The sequence below is a fragment of the Notothenia rossii genome, assembly GCF_949606895.1.
Source record: "Notothenia rossii genome assembly, chromosome: 10".
NCBI lineage: Eukaryota > Metazoa > Chordata > Actinopteri > Perciformes > Nototheniidae > Notothenia > Notothenia rossii.
Genome location: NC_136908.1, coordinates 3,223,724 through 3,247,671, shown reverse-complemented (window position 1 = coordinate 3,247,671; position 23,948 = coordinate 3,223,724). Strand labels below are relative to the sequence as shown.

General features: G+C 41.2%; 1 protein-coding gene across 1 annotated transcript in view; it reads right to left on the bottom strand.

Moving 5' to 3' along the window:
• Positions 1-2,874: 2,874 nt before the first annotated feature.
• The window catches only part of LOC307022561 (uncharacterized protein), a 33,799-nt gene continuing 12,725 nt past the window's right edge, over positions 2,875-23,948 (bottom strand). Inside the window, exons 2-4 of the mRNA XM_079655392.1 lie at positions 11,002-11,226; positions 6,037-6,705; positions 2,875-3,021 (exon numbers count right to left, since the gene is read on the bottom strand). Of these exons, the coding sequence (XP_079511518.1) occupies positions 2,890-3,021; positions 6,037-6,705; positions 11,002-11,226 (1,026 nt within the window). The 3' untranslated portion in view covers positions 2,875-2,889. The remainder of the gene's footprint in view (positions 3,022-6,036; positions 6,706-11,001; positions 11,227-23,948) is intronic.

Genomic DNA, 23,948 nt, shown 5'->3' with positions numbered 1-23,948 from the left:
TGCCCAGTATTGAGTATGTAAGTCGCTTTGGATAAAAGCGAATAACAAGTAACATGTAATGTGATGAGAAATCATTTTTAAAAATGATCCTTTTCAAACATATTTTTTAATCAAAAAATGGAATGAATTCGTCCAAATCGTGCAGCTCTAGTCAAGTGTGCATTAGATGGAAAAATGCCATCTTGCATAATTTCTTAGGATTTCCCCGGCACAACAGATTGTCCTGGCATCGCCTCCTGACACCTGCAGGAGTCTGCAGGAGGAAGAGGATCTCTACCTTAACCAGATTAATGTCTCTCTCAGCCAATCACGAGGCGCCAATAGGGAATCCCCGTGAAGTCGGAGTGAGATAAATAAAAATAGCCCCGGCCTGGCAGCTCGGCCAATGGCTTAGCCCGCTGAGAGATGTATAAATAAATAAGAGAAATAAATAAAAGAGTAGGGAAACACATCCTGAGGGCATCCCCTTCTGGCATAGACACTCTTCCCTCCCTCCCTTCCTCACTTCCTCTACAACCAATCACTCACACTATTCCAAGTTATTTGCTTGCACTACCTCAATCCCCCCCCCCCCACCCTCTCACTTTCATTCTCTCTCATTAATGATCTCATTTCTCACTCTCCTTCCCCGAGGCCCAGAATGAGGTTAGCTCCGCAGTCTGACCTATAAACAGAGCCATGCAACGTGTTACAGAGAGACACCTCTTTAAGGGGCTATCAGACGCCATATTTACTTCATTTCAAACAATGTTTTTTTCACACAGAAATATTTCTTTCCTTTAATTTCGCAATTTCTTCCCCTAACAAGTCAATAGAAAACCTGGACCGCTCGAACACGCTAAATATTAAAAGAGGCTTTATTGATCTTTTGGGGGTTTTCCCTTTCCTGCAGTGTGTTATAGGAATGTTGGCAGACTTCAGTAACATGTCACTGATTTAGCAGACAAGGGTAAACAGAGCTGGGGTTAAACCAGTCCAAAGTACTGACCTTTCTCTACTAAAGCACGCAATGTCCAAAGCAGATATCGCTCTAAAAAGGCAGGATGTGTCCTTACCTTGCTCTAAATAGGTTGTGAAGCTTCATTTAGAACTTTGGTAGTTCATTGATTGCAAATTTGGCCCAAAAATCTAAATGTTATCCCATGTATCCAAATACTTTGTTTTTTGATCATTCCAACTAATATCTTACTCCTGTAGTGTTACTTTTGCTATAAGATTTAATATACATAACATTACATATAGTACCTTATTTCTTTTATACTTCATGGACATGTTGTCTCAAATACATTTGGCCGAGTAAAACCGATTATAATTTGGTTCTACTTATTTATACTTAAAGGTGGGGTAGGTAATTCACTTCAGAAACACTTGTTGTTATATTCCATGGAATGCTCTTAACATCCCGATAGCAATGAATACATTAAATGCTTTGACAATAAATACATTAAAAAATGTCATCTGTGGAAGCCTTAGTATTGTAAAAAGCACGACCAATCATCTGAGCCGGCCCGGCTAAAATAACTGGATGGCCTACCTGGAATAGCTGGAACTAAGGTCTGCGGTTGAGACACATTTAAGAGACGGATCACGTTTTGTTCAGCCGGATAATCTCCACACGCCTACCCTACTTTTATCAATTTCTAATCATAAATCTAGTCGCCAGAAGCAAAATGCTAACATTATGCTATAAACGATCTACAGCAGGGTCGCTGCCTCAACGTCACGCCAACTTCAGATCCATATTCAAACACACAGATTCTAAATGGAACGAGTTGAGGCGTTTGTTTGAACAGTCTGCAGGAGGCAGGGACTTGCTTTCAAGCCGAACAGGGCAAACAAACTCAGAGGAGTGTTTACGTGTTCGGTGTAATGACGTACAACGGCCTCAACAACTTCTGTAGTCCTGTTCAGCTACTTGGTAACAACCATCGTTTTTCAGACACGTCAACTCTTCAGAAATCCCCAGTGGGGTCACTGCTGATGGGTTTAATGTCGTAGAACAAAACCTGATCCGTCTCTTCAATGTGTCTCAACCGCAGACCTTAGTTCCAGATATTTTCTACAATCCTATGGAGAAATCCCATTGCTTTTTTGTCGTAGGAACCGGAAGTGGTAACATGCTAACGTACTTCCGAGTTTTAGGACGCGTCACCGTGGCTCTCTATAACTGTGTATTTTAGGGATACACAGATCTATCGACCCAATATCAGTCGATATCCTCCTTGTTGACTGTCATTGATCTTTTGCCAAATCACATAGGATGACATTGACCTGTGTCAACGGACATGTTTATCTGCAGTGTTGTGTCTATTTCTTCCTTGTTGTTTCAGATATCTGAACCCTGACCAGGGCTGGAATTCTCAGCTGCTGATTCGTGATGTAAGAGGGCAACAGGTGTGGAGACCACGTTGTGTTTTTTGTTTTGCTTCGAGTGAGCAGCTGTTCAGAGAAATACTGCGCTGCAAAAAGGCTGCAACGTTTGTCTTTGTCATGAAAACATGCGTCTGACCTGACATCTGTAATGTATGTTTTGTTTTGTTCTCTAAATGTGGGCTTAATTGAAACACTATGATAAATAGTCTTGTATTTATTTATTTGACTTGTTTGACATTATTGACGTTATTTTAAGACATAATTCACGTGAAAGAAGCTTGTCCGATTTTTATGATTGGTGGGCATTCAACGTGTTATGAAAGGCTTTTAAATTATGTTTTAGTCCAAATACATGAGCGTTTTTTCTACATATATAGCAAAATCAACTAAAGTGATCAAGAAAACAAGTGAATGAGATTTGCTACTTAGAAGGAGCAGTTTAGCATCGTCTGAATTGGCTTTAAATACATATTAAAAAGGGCAATTCTTTAGGTGTTTGATGCCCATGAAACCCAGCTAAAAGGGTCTTACCGGCAGACTGGAGGGCCGCCCCTGCATGCTGTCCTCCTGGCTGCTTTTATTGGAAGCCATGGGCTGGTTGGAAGGAGGAGCGCTCGACTGAGAGCTGAACGAGTCCTGGGAAAGCTCCTGTTGTGGCGACAAGAAGGAGATAACATAATGTAAAACTATTAATCCAAACCAACGTAAAGCAAGCGTCTTTAACGGACGTTTTTCACTATAGCTTAAGTAAAGAGCAATGCTACAGCTGACTGTATTTCATTTTGTCTTCATTTACATTATTTAATTGCATACTCTGTTCTTGTACACGTCCCATATTCTATTGACATGTATATAGACGTTTTGCACTACTTTTTATTTTGTGTTTTTGTATGTTGCATTGTTGGAGGAGCTCAGAGGCCGGTACTACGAAGCCGGATGTTCTCTTAGCGGGCTAACTTCAGGGTAAACTCTGGGTTTCCGGCCCTACGAAGCTGGTTCTCTTCTTAGCGGGCTAGATCTCCATGATAACTTATTCTGAACGGCTAACCTGGGGGTTTATACTACGAAGCTGGTTCAACCTATCCTGGATATGTTTTGAGTCATCCGGTTGACTTAATCCAGAACAAAGCCGCTCTCGCTAAACTGTCCTACGACGCTGGATATCAACTTGTTCGCTCAAGCCAGCCGTGTCCTATCTAGTTAGGTGCGCGTTCACATGAAAGGGGTGGTATCTGGAGCATTCGACCAATCACAAACATGGAGAAGCGTACTGACAGCGCAGCGTCATACTTCCTGAATGAAAAGTCCACTATAATATTAGACATATGAAGAAGTTAAACTTTAAACATCCATGACTTAAACACTGTATCCAGGATCAAAGCCACATAGCTGCACCTGCAAGGTGAATACAGCTGGTAACAGAAAAAGTGTTTGAATGCGTACATTAACAGGTTTATGATGTCACTGCCAAGACAAGACACGAGTGGATCTGACTTTAATTACATTTGACTCGAGTGTTTCGTCAACTTAATGTGTTGCTTAAAATAATACTTCTGCATACAGTATGTGACACTGTGAGTGTTGCACGGCCAGATACGGCTCAGCTGACTCAGATAAGGAGATATATGATACATTATGATGTGATATGATATGAATGATAATGGGACTAGTGTTGCACGGTGTACCGATACTTGAAAGGTACCGCGATACCCTGCCGTTAAAAACGGTACGATTCCTCCGTTTCATTAGTATCGGTACTTTAAGAATGATGGGGAAAAGTACTCCGGTGAGAAATTATATTTTATAAAACACAAAAGTTGTTTGAGATGATGCTTAATTTGATTTAATACGAATTTTTGTCATTTAGTTAGTTTATTGTTCTCATTGTTTAAAAGTTTGTGTTATGGTTCTGGTCTAATAAAGCACAATAATTACATTTAAGACTGTTTCCCTTTTTTTAAGAAAAGTATCGAAATCGCAATTCTTGACTTGGTATCGGTATCGAAACCAAATGTTTATCGAGTAGTTCGTTCTAAAATCGTACTATTCATTCAATCATCTTCCTGAAATGAAAAGCAGTTATGTTAAAAAAAAACGATGTGAATTTTGATGGTAACTGAATAATTTATCATTTACAAAAGTCAAAATATGACCAAAAATGCACAAGAGTCGAACCCAACTCCAGGAATATTACCGTTGTATATAAAACAAATGTGATTAACTTTTCCCTAAGTCAAACTTCCGTAGCTCTAAATGCAGCAGCTTCCTTTTAGCAATCACTGTCCATTCAGCATTTCTTTGGCTTCCAGTGAAGTCCAGGATTGATTTTAGGATTCTTTTAATCACTTATAAGCCACTACATGAAAAGCTCCTGGCTACCTCACCCAGCTTTTGGTTCCAGTGAGCAGGCACTTTGCTGTAAACCGTGCCAATCTAAGAACATTAAGGCTTTCTGCTGTCGTAGCATTGAGAATTTGGAAGAATCTCCTCGCCCATTTCTTCAAGTTGGCTTTCCTTTTATCTATACAAGTTTTGTCTTACTTAAAGTGCTAATTTTCGGCATGTATTATGGGTCTGAGATATATACAAATATGTGAAAACATGTCTATGATGTGTTTTGCTCAAAATACAAACAGATCATGCATTTTAGACATCCCTCATATCCCTCTATTCCAGCCATGGATGTATAATAAGAACTGGATACAACGTGGGAGGCGGGGCCTCGTTCATTCCTATGAGAGTTGCTCATTGGCACATGAAGACAAAATGGCCCAACTTTTGAGAGAGCGAAACGTCACGAAAGTATTCATATAATCAGAGCTGCTCATAACTGAGAGAGAGAGAGAGAGAGAGAGAGAGAGAGAGAGAGAGAGAGAGAGAGAGAGAGAGAGAGAGAGAGAGAAAAGAGAGAGATATTTGCGAGTTGCATAAGAACTGGTAAGATAGCAGGGTTTCCCACACATAGAGCCCAGGTATAATAACGGCCGCCAAAGTATAATTCGCGAGCCATTTTTTTTTAATCCAGTAACCCTTCTGCGAGGTTCATGATCATGCTCACTAGCGCACCTCCCACAAATGCAGATGTTCCCCATAAATGTTAAAGTGGTGCCAGTAAAAAATATTTCTGTTTGTCACAACCTGTATAATTATTACTAAAAGATATATGAAATGAGTGTCGAATAAAGCGTCAGACGACGTTTTCACGGAGAATAAATGGTGGACGGGTGCTAGAATTTTACACTGAGATTTCTTTTACCGTCCTTTTTTCTGTAGAGGAAGTAAAGAAACTGTAACTCTGGGTTTATTTGTTGTTTGAGGTGCAATGTATGACTCAGCAGCTTTAAGACATGAAGACACTATTCATTTCCCCTTCGCTCTAATGCATTGTTTTGGCCGAAAGTGACGTTAGCGCCCTCATTCGAGACAAAAACCCAGCTATACATTTTATTATAATCCTTCCATAAGTTCAGGGGTTGATCTGGATGTTCACTGACGGCTTTATGCTTTCTATCTGATTGTTCGGCTTTTTCGATTTCTTGCGCTTTATACTCGCCATTTGTGTTGGTTTTATTGTTTTGGTTAGTAAATCCCCTTGTACCGTTTGTTAAAAAGGTGCATCCTAAACACAGGTTCATTCCCATCAGCAGTGTGAGGTGTTATTACCTGTGGCGGAGGGGGGAACCTCTGATATGGAGACTGTTGTTGTTGTTGTGGTGGCTGTTGAAGAGGGGGAGTCTGGGAATAAGGGGAATGTTGCCCCTGTTGCCCCTGTTGCCCCTGTTGCGCCTGTTGCCCCTGTTGCCCGTGCCCTGGAGGTTGCTGGGCTTGAGACGGTGTTCCTCCTGGTTGTTGCTGTTGTTGTTGTTGTGGGGGCTGTTGTTGTTGTTGTTGGGGGCTCTGCTGTGGGCTTTGCTGTGGGGGTTGCCCTGCTCCAGGAGGCTGTTGATAGCCAGGTTGACCTTGTGGACCCTGTTGACTTTGGGGTCCTGGTCCCTGTTGAGCCTGTGGAGGAGGAACGTAGTTTGGCTGTCCAGGCTGAGTTTGGGGGGGCTGGTTGTAGGGAGGTTGACCTTGAGGAGGGCCATGGGGACCTTGGGGTTGTTGGTAAGGGGCTCCTGGTTGTCCGTGTTGTCCAGAGGGCTGCGATGGGTGTCCCTGTTGAGGGTACGGAGCTCCAGAGACGCCCTGAGGCTGGCCTGCGTACGGAGGCTGCTGCTGCTGCTGCTGCTGCTGTTGTTGTTGGGAAGGGTGGGGGGGGGCGCCGTGCTGAGCGTAGTAAGCCTGACCCTGCTGGCTGTAGCCCCCGGGACCCTGCTGACCATAACCTGACATCTGGAAGAGAAAACAGAACATTTAGTTTAAGAGGGTGATGACAACTGCACAGCACATCACCAGGATCCATCCATGGAGGATCTTTACTCCCAGCGGCTCAGGAAGAAAGCCCTCAGGATTATCAAAGACCCCCCATCACCGTTCGGGACTAAAACCACCAGACTCGGGGACAGTTTCATCCCACAGGACATAAGACTGTTAAACACCTGAACTTTTGAAAGAACATCCATAACATTCATCCCTTTGCAACTTGGAATATTCATATATATATATCTCAATATTCCAATTGCTGTATATAGATTATTCTGCACTCTTTCTATTATATATTTTATTTTTGTATTTACCTGTACCATTTTATCTGTTTTATTGAGTTACACTGTTGGAGGAGCCTGTGACCTCAGATTTTCATTGTCATAACCACACCGTAGCTATGCACACATGACAATAAAAGCCACGGGATGATATGTGAGTATTGTCCACAGTAATAACTGTTGCAGACAAGTGCCACTGAAAGCTGATAAAAGCAATGGATTTCTCCAATATTATTCAAGATCTTTGCCAACAAGACTTAATCTTGAACATACCTAAAAATAAATCTAATTAAACAGTTTGTTCGCTGCTTTCAAATCATTCAAAGGTGATGAGCATGTTCTGCTGATGTGTGTGTTCACTTAACACACAGAGGATAACAGATAAAACTCACTTATTCACTCTAGCTTTCAAACTCTGATCAACAACCCCCCCTTTGAATCTTTTATTCAATGACAAACATAACTATTAGTTTAAGGTATGGGACGATATGAACATTTCACGCTTTGATTATCCTAACCAAAAATGATTTCAAATGTTGCCAGTCAACGTGTCCGAAAAGCTTTCAATGACCCGGATATATAGGAAAAATATTATCTGTGATTATTGTTGAACTTAAAACTACTGATTTAATATAAAGAACACAATTATCAATAGATTTTAATCTTCTATTGAAAAGACGGCTATAACAAATTCAAAAAAGTCCTGTCGAGCGTACACCGTACCTCCTAACACAACGAACTTACGTCAGCTTTAGGCCGACACTCTGATATCAAATAAAGCTGAATAAAAGCTATTTGTAAAACAACCAAAAATACTGTACATTAGGGCTGCATGATATATCGTGTCGTGACGATAATCGCGATATTCACATCGCAGGACGTTTTTTTTTAATTAAGTAGGCAAATTAACTAAAACACATTATGTTACAATTATTTTGCTGCTTGCTACAAAAGGAAAACTTGCGCGGCTCTCATGTCAGGGGTACTTGAGTGAGTGACAGCAAACCACCGATCACAATCAAATCTCCAAAGCAAACGGACCCGGACATTAAAAAGGTAAAAACACTGAATAAAGTAGGTTCATGTGTTTCTCCAGGGCAGTTTGGCGCTGCTAAACGAGCTAGCTCAGCTTGTTGCTCCGATAACTTAAGATCCAGGCGTCCGTGACTAAAATCCTTCACCCGGTTAAATATACCGTCATTTTCGGACTATAAGCCGCGCCTTTTTCCCCATTTTTCGACACTGCGGCTTATATAACGGTGCGGCTAATCTATGGATTGTTACAGCTAACAGCTGATTTTACAGGTTACAGTCCACCACCTTTAACTCTATGGGCTCTATGGCCGGTCCGCGCCCCCCACCTTTAAGCGGCGGGCTCCAGCAGGAAAAGCTGGAGGCCGGAAAAGAGTGAGACAGGTAGCGCGCAAAAGTAAAAGTGGAACCGAGAGTGGTACGAGAGACAGAACGAGAGCAAGACAGACAGACATTACGAGAGCGAGACAGTTTGTCCCCGTACCACTGGTTGAAAACCACTGCTGTAGATCACTGCCGGTACGTGCGCTGGGAGCGCACCGTTTAAGTTTGAAAGTTGAAAAGTGTGTGTGTCTGAAACGCTATGTGATACAGTACAGTTTACACAGCACATGTTCTGTAGCTACTATTGCACTAAATGGTAACACTTGAATACGTTATGCAAATATGCAACTTGTTTGTTGAAATGTTAATAAATGGGAGCTTCCTCAAACAGCCATCTCTTTCCCGACAATCCCCTCTGTGCACGAACCCTTACATATGGTAATGAAACATTAAAACACCTGCGGCTTATAGTCCAGTGCGGCTTATATATGTACACATCATTCCATTTAGCAGCTGCGGCTTATATTCAGGTGCGCCTTATAGTCCGGAAATTACGGTAGTTAGAAAAATACCAATTGTAAAGCATTAAAGTTCAAGAAAGGATGGTTTGCGGACAAAGAAAACTGTCTTTTCTTCAATTCCTGTATTTTTTCATATCGCAGGGGAAGAAAATATCGCAATGTCAGTTTTTTCCAATATCGTACATGCATGCTCGTCTGGCTCGTAACACTTTACACAGGGCGTAGAGTAAGTATAATGGAAATTCACAAAGACCTGCGTTAAAGGGGTAGAACAGATATGTGATTAAATATAACCCAGCAGAGTTGAATTGCCTCCAACATAAACAGCTTGTTCTCTTACTACAGGTGTATCCTGAGCCTCTCTGTGGAATATCAATCACTACCTGAACGCTGACAGGATGCTCTCTGGAGCTGGGAGAATATGTAAAAATAACCTAAATTCAAAGTCACCTTTCATATTCTCAGCGGAGAAATAAGAGCATCTCTTCATCTTACTCACAGATTGAAAAAGGGAAAGACTACCGCTATGTGTGTGAGCGAAGATAAGAGTGTGTTCCTCGCTATACACTGATCAGTCAAATCACACGAGGGGAAAAAAAACATACATCCAAGTGTCAGAACGACTCGGTGTATCGCTTTAAAATCTGTGGGAATAGAAATTGAGTTCAGACTTCATCTCCTTGAACTTTCAGCATGAGCCCTTTTCATTTTCCTACGCGATCCAGCGAGCGGAAAGCCTTTCAATACAACACATTCGTTTCATTACTCTGAAGGAGCACGGGAGGAGAAAGGCCTGACCTTGTAAGGAAACATAGTAATAAAAAGATGCAGAGGAGGGAAATAACAATAAAAAAAGCCACGTGTTGTTTTGGGAGCAGCTACTTGAGCGTTCAAGATAGTAAAGGATCGGCACACATTTTAAAACAACATGAAGTGGCTGTATTGTATCCGACAAAAGGGAGGGAAGTCTTTTTCCTTCTCCGCAGGGCACTTATCGAGTCCACGGTCAGACACCAGGCAGGCCAGTATGAGATAATCACAACACACAATGGGCACGAGACCTCAGACAGCTTCACTCTACGGGATTCCCTGCATGCGTGTGTGTCTGTTAAGACCGACTGCATGCCGGAGGGTTCAAGTAGGATATGAGGAAGTGGCTACGGCAAACTGGATGTTTTTAAATAATTGGACTACGCTGTCAGGAAGTGCTGCCCACTGTGCATGTATAAACAGCCTGCATTTTTTATCCCAACTTACAGGCATGGAAGTAAATGATGGTTTCTGGCTTTGAGTCTCCTTCAGTGGAGTTTTGGTTGCAGGTGGAAAATAAGCTTATTTGTGGTTTTGTTGGGCTCTCCAATGACTTGGTTTGGATATTTGAGGATCAATGAGAGGTACTTCTTAAGTCTAACTTTGCTTTAGGTATAGCTACACCCATTAGCTCCACTGTAAAATAGAAGCAAAATGTGCCTTTAAGGAAACAATCACACTTTTTAATGATCATTTCTGACGTGGAGCTAATCTGAAGTAAACATTGAATACTGCTTTCTATTCCTCCATCTTGTGACTGTGGAACTCCCTCTCTTGGATATCAGCATGTGAAGGACACTGTTCAGGAACTAGCTGATGCTCTGTATGTGATGACTACTTCCATTCTGGAGAGGATCACAGATACATGGATCCTGAGGTTGAAGCTCAAGCCGGTGACGAGGGATTATTAACAGTTTTAAGTATTTAGAAAAGGTCAGAATATTGAGAAAAAGTCATGATTTTTTGAGATTTTGAGAAAAAGTCATAATTTTGAGGGGAAAAATCTGGATCTTGAGAAAAAAATCAGGAGGTGAGGGAAAAAAAGAAGGATTTTCAGAAAAAATACCGGAAAAATTGAAAAAAACTCAAGAACCGGTATCCCTCTATCTTGTGACTGTGTAACTCCCTCTCTTGCATATCAGCATGTGAAGGACACTGTTCAGGAACTAGTTGATGCTCTGTATGTGATGACTACTTCCATTCTGGAGAGGATCACAGATACATGGATCCTGAGATTCAAGCTCAAGTCGGTGACGAGTGATATTTTTCTAACATAATCTAAATCAATAGTTACTGACCTGTTGTCCGTACTGCATGCCGCCCATAGCGCCAGGCGTTCGGTTCTGCATCCCCATTGGATATCTCTGAGGGCCCGGAGGTCCGTATCCTTGCCCAGGATAGGAGCCTCCTTGCTGGGGACCAGGACCTGCTGGAGGGCCTTGCTGCTGCTGGGAGTAAGGGTTGGGTCCTCCATATGATGGCTGGCCACGCATTTTCCCTACTTGCTCCATTGGGCTCGGAGGCTGGAGGACACACAGAAAGAAAATTAAGTCTTTAAAAAGGTCACCTATTATGCAAAATCCACTTCTTCATGTCTTCTCTACATCAACATGTGTCCCCTCTTCCTCATGTCTTTTCTACATCAACATGTGTCCCCTCTTCTCCATGTCTCTTATACATCAACATGTGTCCCCTCTTCTACATCAACATGTGTCCCCTCTTCTTCATGTCTCTTCTACACCAACATGTGTCCCCTCTTCTTCATGTCTCTTCTACACCAACATGTGTCCCCTCTTCTCCATGTCTCTTATACATCAACATGTGTCCCCTCTTCTACATCAACATGTGTCCCCTCTTCTTCATGTCTCTTCTACACCAACATGTGTCCCCTCTTCTACATCAACATGTGTCCCCTCTTCTTCATGTCTCTTCTACATCAACATGTGTCCCCTCTTCTTCATGTCTCTTCTACATCAACATGTGTCCCCTCTTCTTCATGTCTCTTCTACATCAACATGTGTCCCCTCTGTGGAAAGAGACTCTGAAAGTTTCAGGAACAAACACTCTCTCTCTTTTTGTCCTGATCCATTTCTATAAAAACCTGTCTGAAAATTAGCTGATCAGATTTTGGCCACTTTATGATGTCATAACGATGTTTTGGTTTGTGTAACCATTAGCCAATCACCAAGTACTTTGTCGTACTTAGTTCCCAGCACTTAGTTCCCCCATGGAACTAAAGAGCCGATCGCGTTCACACCGGAATAAGTCCCTGAGGGAAGATTCTCTCTCCGTTGGTGCGCGGGGCTAATGCTAATAATGCTAATGCCAGCAAATATAACGGCGGCTTCACAAAACTTTCAGAGTTTTACGGGCCGTGGTTTGCAATTCGACCAGCCAATCAGAAATTGGTACTTTTTTCTCCCCAGGAAAGTACCTGCTCTCTAGCAGGGACTGAAAATGGGGCTACAAGTTCTCTCAACTAAGTTCTCTTTTTGGTGTGAACGCAAAATTCCAGGCACTAACGGAACTATACTGGGAAAAGTACAGGGAAAAGTGCTCCGGTGTGAAAGCGCATATTGAGTTCTTTTTAACCAAATCTCTCTCAGAGGGGCTCCTTATTTTTATCTAAAGTAACAGACAGAGAATCAGCACTTTTGAAACAAGGCTGAAACAGAGGGAATTATGGGTAATGCTGCAATGATCTGTTTGGTGTTTCAGCCAATCAGAGACAGGCTCTGGATATATCTGAGACCTGTGATATATTGATGAAAAACCGGATAAAAGGGGACCTTTAAATCAGTTGAAAACGTGGATGGAAAAGCTCTGAATTGAGAGGTAATGGTCTGTCATTGGATTTGGTGGCTGATGGTTATGTTTGTGTTGTATTGCTTTTATTGGACGGTGCAGCCAAACATTCTGACAAGCTATAACGAGCTCCATAATGATGCAGCTGATAGGATATTGTTCTCAATCCAGCAATGTGACAGCAAAATGTTAGAAGGGTTATTTTGGATCCTTTTAAGTGGGGTTTCTTTTCTTTAAAAAGCATTACTCAGCAATGAACACAAACGAGTATCATTGTGTCGTGCAAGCATCATCTCATAAACCCGTCACATCATAATCAAAGCACAGAACAAAAAGCAGATGGGGGAGGTATAAAAAAAAAAAAATAGTAGTGGATTTACTTTCCTTACTAGAAAGGGAAGAAATTGGCCATGAATGAATGAATGAGCCCACTATATCCGCCAGGAGCGTTTCCCTGCCCGGCAGATCATTGTGCCAGTGGGTGGATTCTGTTACAGGGAGGGTTTCTATGAGAATAAGCATAAGGAAGTGGATGTGTCTGTGGTGTCAGGGTTTGTTGTTGGCTGGGGCGATGACCTTGGCCCTGTTTGGACTCAGGGAGATCCACGTGGCCTTTTTTTTGGCTACTGAGCAAGAGAGGGAAACTGAGAGTAGAGGAGGGGGAGACGGAGGGTTGTAATGAGGTAGCTTCTCCTGTCAACAGCTGGAGCCAAGGTCATAAAGTGTGTGTCAGTGTGTGTGTGTACATAAGAGACGAGGCTGGTGGAATCCCAACACCCCTCGAGCGAAACAAAAATAAACACAATTAGAAAGCTGCCATAGGGTAGCAGAATAAGTCCTAAACCGCCAACTTTTGTCAACATTTTGAAACTTCTGGGTAGGGATGTCCCGATCACCTTTTTTTGCTCCCGATCCGATTCCGATCATTTGATTTTGACAATTTGCCGATACCGATTTTTCCCGATCCGATCTTTATGCAATGCATTAAGAGAAAAAAAAGCATTCAAGTTGTCCCTTAAGGTTATTTTTTAATTTAAATTGGATATTCTATCCAACATGGATATAGCTTCTTTCTTTCACAGCAGCATTGGATCAGTTCAGTTGTGCAGCATTGGATCAAAACAAAATAAAGCTTTCAGTACTCGTTAGCTTACTGCTACAATTAGACACTGCGCCCACTCTGTTGCCAGATTTGAGAGAAATAAGCAACCAGGTCTATGAAAACAAGCCCCAAAGAAGCAACACATACATGACGTTCTGTCATTTGAAACCAAAACTAAGGCCTCAGGATGACTTTAAGACTTGAACATGGTCATTTTTGTTTTGTACATACATACAAATACAACATTTTTAAAAAAGTATTTATATTAAAAAAAAAAAAAAATTAATTAAAAGAAAATCCCGATCCCCGATTATTATTTTTTTCGATTCCGATCTTTTGAAAATCACGTGATCGGCTCCGATCCCCGATCACGTGATCGGATCGGGACATCTCTACTTCTGGGTCCTCGCTCTCAAAGTCAAAAATGTTTCAATGTGTTTTGTTTATACAACTGAAAGAAGATTCAAGATGAAAGGCTTTTATTGTCATTCGTACATAGCTACAGTGCAGATATGTACGAATGAAAATCTTAGGTCACAGGCTCCTCCAACAGTGCAACACAATAAAACTGATCAAATAGTGCACGTAAATACAAATAAAATAGGATAGGATAGAAATAGCCTGTGGTCTGTGGCTAACGCAAGCTTAAGACGTTTTCATTACACATGGTAGCCACCTAACATTTTTAACACTAATGTTGGAGATTTATGAGAGAACTTCTGAATATTAAAATTGTTTAAGCTTTGGGTGAAAGTGTTTCTGGTTTCAGACAAAACCCTCATCACTTGCTGCACATGTTATACTGGCATAAATCAACTTTACATTTGACGTATTTTATGTTCTACGACATAAAAGACGTCAGGAAATACCCCACTGTTGATGTCGTCACGCCAGACGTTAGCTGCCTTTAGCTTAGCGGTGGCGACATGAAGTCATTTGAGCGTGATGTAGTTTCTTTATAGTGTAACGTTAGCTTTTTACTTCTGGTGATTGCAATTCAGCTTCCAAACACATTGAAGAATCTTAAATATCCTGACTTTAAGCCTCGAGTCAAGCTCCACCAATACTAGGGGTGTAACGGTTCACAAACATTTCGGTTCGGTACGTACCTCGGTTTTTAGGTCACTAAATCTCATTGTACCTGTATAATGATGACAATAAAGGATTATATTCTATTCATAAACGTTTGTTTGCCTCAAACTTATTTCCTGCAACATTTCGAAATCCAGTGGATGAAAATCCCATTGGCTTCAAGCTGGATGCTAACTTCAGGTGGGCTTAAAAAAAATACGACACCACAGCACCACTTTGAAGTGTTCCTCTGCTGGAAATCAGAAAAAAACTCAAACCAGGGCTGTCTGGTTAGCGCAATGTCATGCCATCCGTCTAATTATCATCTGGCCGGGGACAACAGCTGGAAATTAGCAATGTTGGCTAAAGATGTTAGTGTTTTTTGTGACAGTTGATCAATGGGGACTGTCCACGACACTATAAACAAATGAACTAAAATCTCACCGCTGGCAGCCCGTGTTTCCCCATCAACGTCTGAAAGTACGCCCCACAATGAGGGTCTTTTGAAGTAGCAACACCTCCTGGCCCGCTGACCTCAGAAAGCAGACACAAAGCTTTCATTGCTTCCCACGGTTATTAATCTGTGTGTGTGTGTTTTTTTCTTCCTCCCACAAAAAACCTCTTTTCCTTGGTTAAGGGAGACAACCACCGGGTGCTATTTATAGCCAGCGAGACGGAGAGAGGGCAGTCTGCCGAAAATGTAACAGGTCCCAGCTGCACTGCTGTTTGAACCCGGGCCAGAAGTCGCTCTTCCTGGGCTTTAATAAAGCAGCAGGCTTTGGCACTGAATGAATGACAGTGAGAGGAGACTAGGAGGGTGTAAAAAAGGGGGGAGGGTGGTGTGTGAAAATATATGTGTGTGTGTGGGGAGATCAACAGGCTGCAGGGCGGTCACTATCCAAGATAGATTGTTCTTATTCCAATGCAATGTAAATACTGTTACATTTTTCAACCTGTGTTTTGAATTCTTGTTTTTATGCACCACGACACCAAGTCAAATTCCATGTACGTGTAAACCTACCTGGTAATAAACCTAATTCTGATAATAATAATAATAATAATAATAATAATTGAAAACGTATATACTAATATCAAGAGGATGAACTCTGATTGCCTTTGTCATAAAGTGTATGTTCTACTTGCACTGAAACAACTGAAGCATTGACTTTAATATTTCACTTAACTGTATTAGGTTAGTTGAAAGCAATAACATTATGTTGAACCTATTTCAACTTAAAAGTATTGCTTTCAACTAAACTAATACAGTTAAGTGAAATCTGTTTAGATAATACATTTAATTTCAATTCTTCAGTTTCAGTGCGTGTACAGAGTCATTACTGCAGAACTGTTTGTATTCTATTTTCTGTCAAATTGGAACCTTTCATGCTTGACGCAGCCCAAAGAGTAAGTCAAAACAATCTCAATAACAAATGAGGAACATAATTACAAAGATGTAAAAACAATAAGAATATGAACAGTGATGAAATGATAAAAATGATCAGCCAAATTAAGTATTTAGTTCACTTTTAAAAAATTCCAATTGAGGTTGCCGTCCTAAGATCAAATGGGAGGCAGGTCCAGAAGATAACATATTCCACTCCAGGTTTTCCCTTTAGCCTCCCCCAGGCCACTCTCCTGATCTCCTGCAGGTTCAGGGGTGTGCGTGTGCGTGCGTAAGAATGAGAGAGAGAGAGAGGGGGGGGTGTTACTACGTTCCCCAGGGTCATTACCGACCGCACCGTAGGGGGGAAAGTAAAACGAGCTCTCCTGTGACCTACAATTCCCTTTTAACCCCTGCCACGACAGGAATCTGAACTGCATACTTTCTTAAAATAATTCTCTGTGTTTTACATTTTTACTTTTAAGTATGCACCATGACATTAAGTCAAATTCCTCGTACGTGTCAACCTACCTAGAAGAATTGGAGGTATATATATATATATAGAATATGTCCGGTGCCTTGCTCAAGGGCACCACGGCAGGGCAGGAGGAGGTGAACTGGGACCTCTCCAAGTAGCAGTCCACGATCCATATTTAGGTCTGGTCGGGGACTTGAACCGGCGACCCTACTGACTGAGCCACTGCCGGACTACCAGGTAATAAACCTGATTCTAAATTCTGATACGACATCACCTTGTTGATGGTTTTCAACCCATTTCAGACAGCTGTATGCATGTACATTAGGGATGCACTGATAGAAAATGATTGAGTCGATGTTTAAAACAACGATTTGTCCGATTTTGGGAACAAATGCATCTTAATTATAACAAAATATAAACTGCCTTTTCCGCCCTTCATCACACTCAAAGTGGATGATCACAAATTACATTCATCTGTTGCATAGCTGATATTCTGCCATTGGTGAAGTATGTTTTAGTATGAAATGAAGCCATGGGAAGTACCATAATACCATTATGAGGACGTCCTGTTGCAATCAGATTTAAATTAAAGAATTTTTTTTTTTTTTTTAATGGTCCAATTGAGGCAAATATCTAAGAAGTTCGGCCCACAAAGTTAGTTAGTTAGAGCCCCCTTTTTCTCCGGATAAAGAGACACTATTACTCTTTTTCTAATGAGCTGCTTAAAGCTTTTAGACGGAGCCTCCTGTGTCATCTGTAACGTTTTCCACGGAGGCTGTATCACCCGCTAACGTCCTCCAATCCACATGAAAAATGACTCGTGTGCTAACAAACAAGCAACACTAAAAAAGTAAAATCTATTTCTCATTTAGACAAAATCTCCCAGCGATGACCGGGCCATAAAACACTCAACCTTTTGTTTTTTATTTCCCTCGCCCGATTTGAGGTCGATATTTTGGCTGACGGAGAGAATATGTCTGTGTTCCTGCTTTTCCATTAAGGAGGCTGACAGATCGGGACAAGTCTCCGTGGGGAAAGAGCCGGTAAGAAGAAAAGCTTGACTAAAAACAGGCTTCCCGAAACAGCTTTGTGTGATATCAAACAGAGAAAGCTAAAAAAAAACACCACATTTACGAGGCCAAAAACATTATTTCTTGCCATTTCTGCAACTTTAACAATTATCAGTAGGTTGGTGGTTATTTTTCTGTTAACCAGGATGTCAAATCTACTCGAGATGTGTTGTTGTTTTTCTCTCCGGCCTCATTCTATGCTGTTAACACGTCTGTGAGCAGCAGCTGGGATGAAACTGTGGCCGGTGTCATTGATCTGTTTACCAGCATTTCAGTCCTATTGCTTAAGATGTTCACATCTGACACACCATCACACATCCTCTAAGAGAACCTGTGTGTGTGTATGTGTGTATGTGTGTATGTGTGTATGTGTGTGTGTGTGTGTGTGTGTGTGTGTGTGTGTGTGTGTGTGTGTGAGGGTGTGTTGAGGTCAGGGTCTGCTATTGAAGCGTCTGTTCCTCTTTTCTCTTTAGTAACAGAATGAGTGGCTCTTCACCGCTGCTGCCGTTGAGTAAAGCCCTTCAACTTCTGAATACATTTTCCCACGTTGTTGCTTGAGTCGGAGCTTTAATAACGAATTAAACTTAGTCAAGTAGGCCTTCAAATATGGCAGGTACAAGACTGAGGGGGGGAAAAAACGTGTACTAGGACTGCAGGATTGAAAAACGAGTAATTTACTTAGATTATTTTCACTGATTGGATTTGATTCACGATATTGGAGAGGTCATTTTTGGACCATTATTGTCATCATCATTGAAAAATATCAAAGTGATCACGGTGTGACAGTTGTAAGAAGATCTGTAGGTTCATATAGTGTCTCTACCAGTGTTTCTGCCAGACCAGAGCTGAGAGGGCGTCCACCCCGAGAGCGGGGGTGAAACAATCGTCAATACTCCGAAAATAATCCCACTAGACTCCTTTGCCCCTCCAACAGAGGGATGTCCTTGTTCCTTTACCTTTTTGTCATTTCAAGCGATAAAAACTCGATCTTCTCTCAAAAAATTCAAATGACGGGAAGACGCCCCCTGTGGGAAACACTGGGCTCTACCGTGACATGTCTCCATGCTTCAATGTTCAAAATGCTCTTTATCTCTCTCATACTGCCTGTGCTGCAGCACCTCTTTTCACCCTCTGTCTGAAACCATGATGCAGCATCAGAAAGGGAAAGACAGACGCAGTGTAAAGATGATAAGAAGAAGTCTGAAACACAGATTACTACAATCAAGGTCTGCCACAGCGGCCTTATAACTGCCAAACACTGCAAAAAGATGTGTTCAGTAAACCGTTTTAACAGTTGTTGAATGATTTCCCAGTAATCAGAACAATACATAAAGACAGCATCAACATCGCAGTACACTAGTATGTAGTGGCAGCTCAAAGCATATACTGTGTTAAGACATTAAAAGCCCCCCATGGTACAACATGTTCACTATTTTACTGGAAAAAGTAAAAAAATAGTTTGATTTTTATGATTTTCGTAAAAGAAAGTCTGGTCTGTAATGAATAAAACTAGCAATTCTGCCTCTCATAATAAATTTTTAGTATCAATAATGTCTGTGCATTGCCAAGAATCAAGCGATAAGATATTCAGGGGTTATGATATATTAATATATCGTTAGACATTACATTTGTATGAAGAGTCGTATGCATAACAGTTGAAAAATCTGGTCAAAATCCATTTAAAAAGCCAAATTAAAGTTTATTTTAAAGATTTCCAGCACCATTTTTAAGTCTTTGATAAACAATATTGTGTTTTGAGCCAATATGTGCGTCTTATTTGAGCTACTTGTGAACAAATCTACTAATTATAAAATGAAAACGAATTTGTGTTTCCTCAGGAATTTTTAATTATGAGCAGTGGCGGTTCTAGACCAATTTGACTGGGGGGGCAGTTATTTTCTGAGGGGGGCAAAATAAATGCAGGACGAAAAAGACAAAGACAATATGAAGTAATTGCACATAACAAAACAATGCAATACAGTTATTGGTATTTGTTTCAGTACATATTTATTTCAGATACTTATAGTTACAGTTTTTACGCTCGAATGGGTCCGACTAGAATGACAAATAGCATTAGTTCCACCTATTCCGTCAGCCAAGGAATCATTTAATAGAACCGCCCCTGATTATGAGGCATATTTCACACATCAATCCCCCTTTTTTAGATAAAACACCGCACTTTAAAACATAATCATCCACATCTCCTATCATGAGAATGGATTTGGGGACCTTTTGCGTGAAACAGATTGTTGCTAAAATGCTGAAACGCTTTCAGTTCACAAACAAACCAACTCCACATGCAGCTATCAGTCTCTGATATATTCACACAGGCTGGCAACACATCGCTGCACGCTGTCAATGTTTTTCTGCTCCGTCATCTAATCAATTTCTGAAGGAAACTCTTCCCTCCCTTTTTTTTCCCTCCTCTCTTCCATAAAATAAATAAATATCCACAATTAGCACGTGGCTAATCTGCATAGAGGAAAGCTCTCTTGGCAGAAGAGGTTGCAGCGAGTATATTGTGTCATGACTGGGTGGCTGGTGGATATTGCAACTATTTAAAACCGTGTGTGTGTGTGTGTGTGTGTGTGTGTGTGTGTGTGTGTGTGTGTGTGTGTGTGTGTGTGTGTGTGTGTGTGTGTGTGTGTGTGTGTGTGTGTGTGTGTGTGTGTGTGTGTGTGTGTGTGTGTGTGTGTGTGTGTGTGTGTGTGTGTTTGTGTGTGTGTGTGTGTGTCATGGGGATAGGGATTTGCATTGGGAGTGAAGGGAGGAAGGGGGGAGTGTTTGGAGCAGAGCCTGAGAGCAAAGCTGGAGTCTACGAGGCCGAGTGGAGCAGATGGACTGGGGGGACAGTCGATAAACAACTGCTGCTAATTTAATCCTCCACACGGCCACATGGCCTCGGCACACACACCATTGTTCTGCTTTAAAGCCCGTTGACACGCAACACACCAACTAACAGCACAGAGAGATCAGGACAGACTCGTAGGGAAAGTAAAACATCACAACTGGGGATGGGAGACAGTTGCAACTTTCAAGGCTTTTATTGTCATGTGTACATAGCTACAGAGTAGATATGACAATGAAAATCTGAGGTCACAGGCTACTCGCAACACAATAAAACACATAAAATAGTGCAAGTAGTACAAATACAATTGAATATACTACTTTTATATGATCTTATACAACTTTTGTGGCAATTTCAAGTGAATTTAGGCACTTTGAATCCATGTTGGTATGTATTAGCAGAGTGGGAGATGCCCAGAATGACCAGTATTATAGGAGTTAATACTTTGATCCTGAGGAAAAGTGTCCTATCGATACTTTCATTATAACATTATTGCTGGGAATTTACCATAACAGTTTGGGGAAACGTACAAATACTTCTTCCATCGAACAGTAAAAAAAAAATGAAACTTGAGAGTTTAAGACGAGATAAATCTCAGTAAATTCTCACAATTGGTGATTTTAAAATTCAGTACCATAGGCCACAGTGTTTAAGGTTACTACTGATAATGTTCTATACCATTATCCTGAGGGTTTAGTTCGATGTTTATTACCAATCAAATTATCGACCCAATTTAGTGAAAGATAAGCAATTGATCGGACTTTCAATACACGAACTTTAAAAAAATTGTAATCGGAAAATATTTTTAGAGGAAATCTGTGGGATCTTGCAAGGTCTTTACTAAAAATACATATCACACACACACACACACACACACACACACACACACACACACACACACACACACACACACACACACACACACACACACACACACACACACACACACACACACACACACACACACACACACACACACACACACACACACACACACACACACACACACACACACACACACACACACACACACACACACACACACACACACACACACACACACACACACACACACACACACACACACACACACACACACACACACACACACACACACACACACACACACACACACACACACACACACACACACACACACACACACCTTGATGAATAGAGATTTAAAGTATCCAACCGGAAGTCAACAAGCAGCTAAGGGAAAAAATAACAACCACAAACGTCATGTTCTCAATTACTCTGCATCAATCTGAGGATGTGACCGCTGCCTGACTCTGGATAAAAGCACAGAGGGTCCGGGTTTGGTAAATATGCTAGTGCTTCTCTCCACACTGAGTAGAAGCACCTTGATCACCCAGATGAGCACCCAGATGTTCACCCAGATGCTGCAAGGAATTCAAAAGATGTTCAGGGGAGGAGAGGAGGAACGTGAGCACGAAATCTGCCTCACATCTCCGAGAGGTGATGGGAAACATCGAGGCTATCTGAGGTTAGCTAGAACCACAGAAACAAACAAAGGTTGAAACGCTGCTTCTGCAAAGTGGAAAACATTGGAATCACCTGAGCGTCTTATCCCCAAAGACAAGCAGCTCAAAATGTGGTGGCCAACTATATTATAGATATTTTAAGATCTGTTCACATTTTATTTGACAGCAGAGGAATTGAAAAGATGTTTTCAAGATCTGTTGTATATCTTCCCTTTTCCGCTGACTTTCAAGCAATCGTACAGGCAGAAATAAACCGACACACCAACATCAACTCAAGGGGCGGATGGGGAGGCATTGTGGTTTGACAAAAACAATAGAAACGAAGAATCAGATCTAAACTAATATTTCCATGGGTAAATCCAAAGATCATAAAAATATTCATCCCATTTCTTTAAATCCAAGGTTATGTCTAAATGTCTGGTTGAGTCTTTCTAAAAACCCCAAATATTCACTTATTATTATTAATAAGATATTATACAAAGAAAAGCAGAGAATTGCCATATTTGAGAAGCTAAAGACACTTTTTGGATTTCAAATTACTTTAACAATTGTTTAACGACATAGTTGCTGGTTATTTTTCTGCCTGTTGACCTATTGATAAAGTTCCAATCAAAGCAATCCCATTGGTTGCAGAAAACTTATACATTTAAACCCATAAATGGAAATGAAAAAAGTCTTAAACAAATGTCATGCAGCGTTTCCGCCAGTCTTGCCGTCATTTGACGCCCTTATTCAGCTCAGAACGCCCTGAACTCGAGCAACAAATCTGTATTTTTGACCACTTTACTGCCATCAAGCCTTAGAATAACATTCCTTCAGGGAGAGGAAGCTTTATTGATTAGTGACGGAGCTGATTAGCACAGGTGAGTGAGTGTTTACTGATGAAAAACAACACAGCCTGAAGCTGTTAACTGGTTCCCAGCGCTGCTTACCAACAGGCCTGGTGTGCACAGCGGATAGAAAATCTCCCGTTGGGTGGATCAGAGGAGTTATAGCGGATAAAATAAATAAATATAAATAAAAAAGGGGCTGCCTGCTGCTGCCTGGCTGTCAATATGATGTTCAGGTTGGAGGTAAAACAGAGGGAACATACTGTCAGGACAAACACATATTTTCCCAAGTGACAGTGGCTGATTCCCAGGAGTGAGAAAAGGCCGGGGAGTGTGAGGAGAGAAAGGAGAAACAAACCAAATGTTCGTATTTTAACGTGGTAATCATAGTAACCTCTGAGGGGCGTGAACTGCATCTGAGGAGGCAACAAAGGAAGTTTTATGTGCAAAATTTATCCGGATTTGATCAAAATCGCAATATGCACTAATGCAGAATAGGGCTGCACGGTTTGGGGAAATAATCAAATTGTGATTTTTCTGACAGATATTGCGATTCGATTTGCGATATTTGTTTTTAAGGGACCCAACGGAAGTTTATTGTAAAATGCGGCCATATCTCCGGCTAGGAAGGTCGCATCAACATGCTCCCGTCTCTAGCACCCCAGCAGCCCAAGCTAGGAGTGAAAGAACTAAACTTACATGAAACTTCCATTGGGTTGCTTTAAAGTCAAGCTTCAGTTTAAGATTCACCCTGTGATAGAAACATGTGATGGAGCATTACTAACCTGGCTCAGATGGTTTGTTTCACCAAACCATCTAGGAGAGCTCCATTGGAAGCATTTGGAAAAGTATTTCAAAAATACTTGGCAGGTGATTGGATCAATCTGTCTATCACCTACTATCATGAGCCACTTCTGATTGGTTAACAATGGCTGGTACATGTGGAGCACAGCACTTCTGATTGGTGTGGATGACTGACACACAAGAAGAAAGAAAAAAATATATAAGGATGTTATCCTTATTTTCTGTCATCTAGAATTATATGTACTTACATTAAAACTCAGGTATTTCAACATACAAAAAAAACGTTAGCTTTTAAGAACATTTATAAAGAAAGAGTAATTAGACATTACGCTATTAAAAACAAAACAAAAC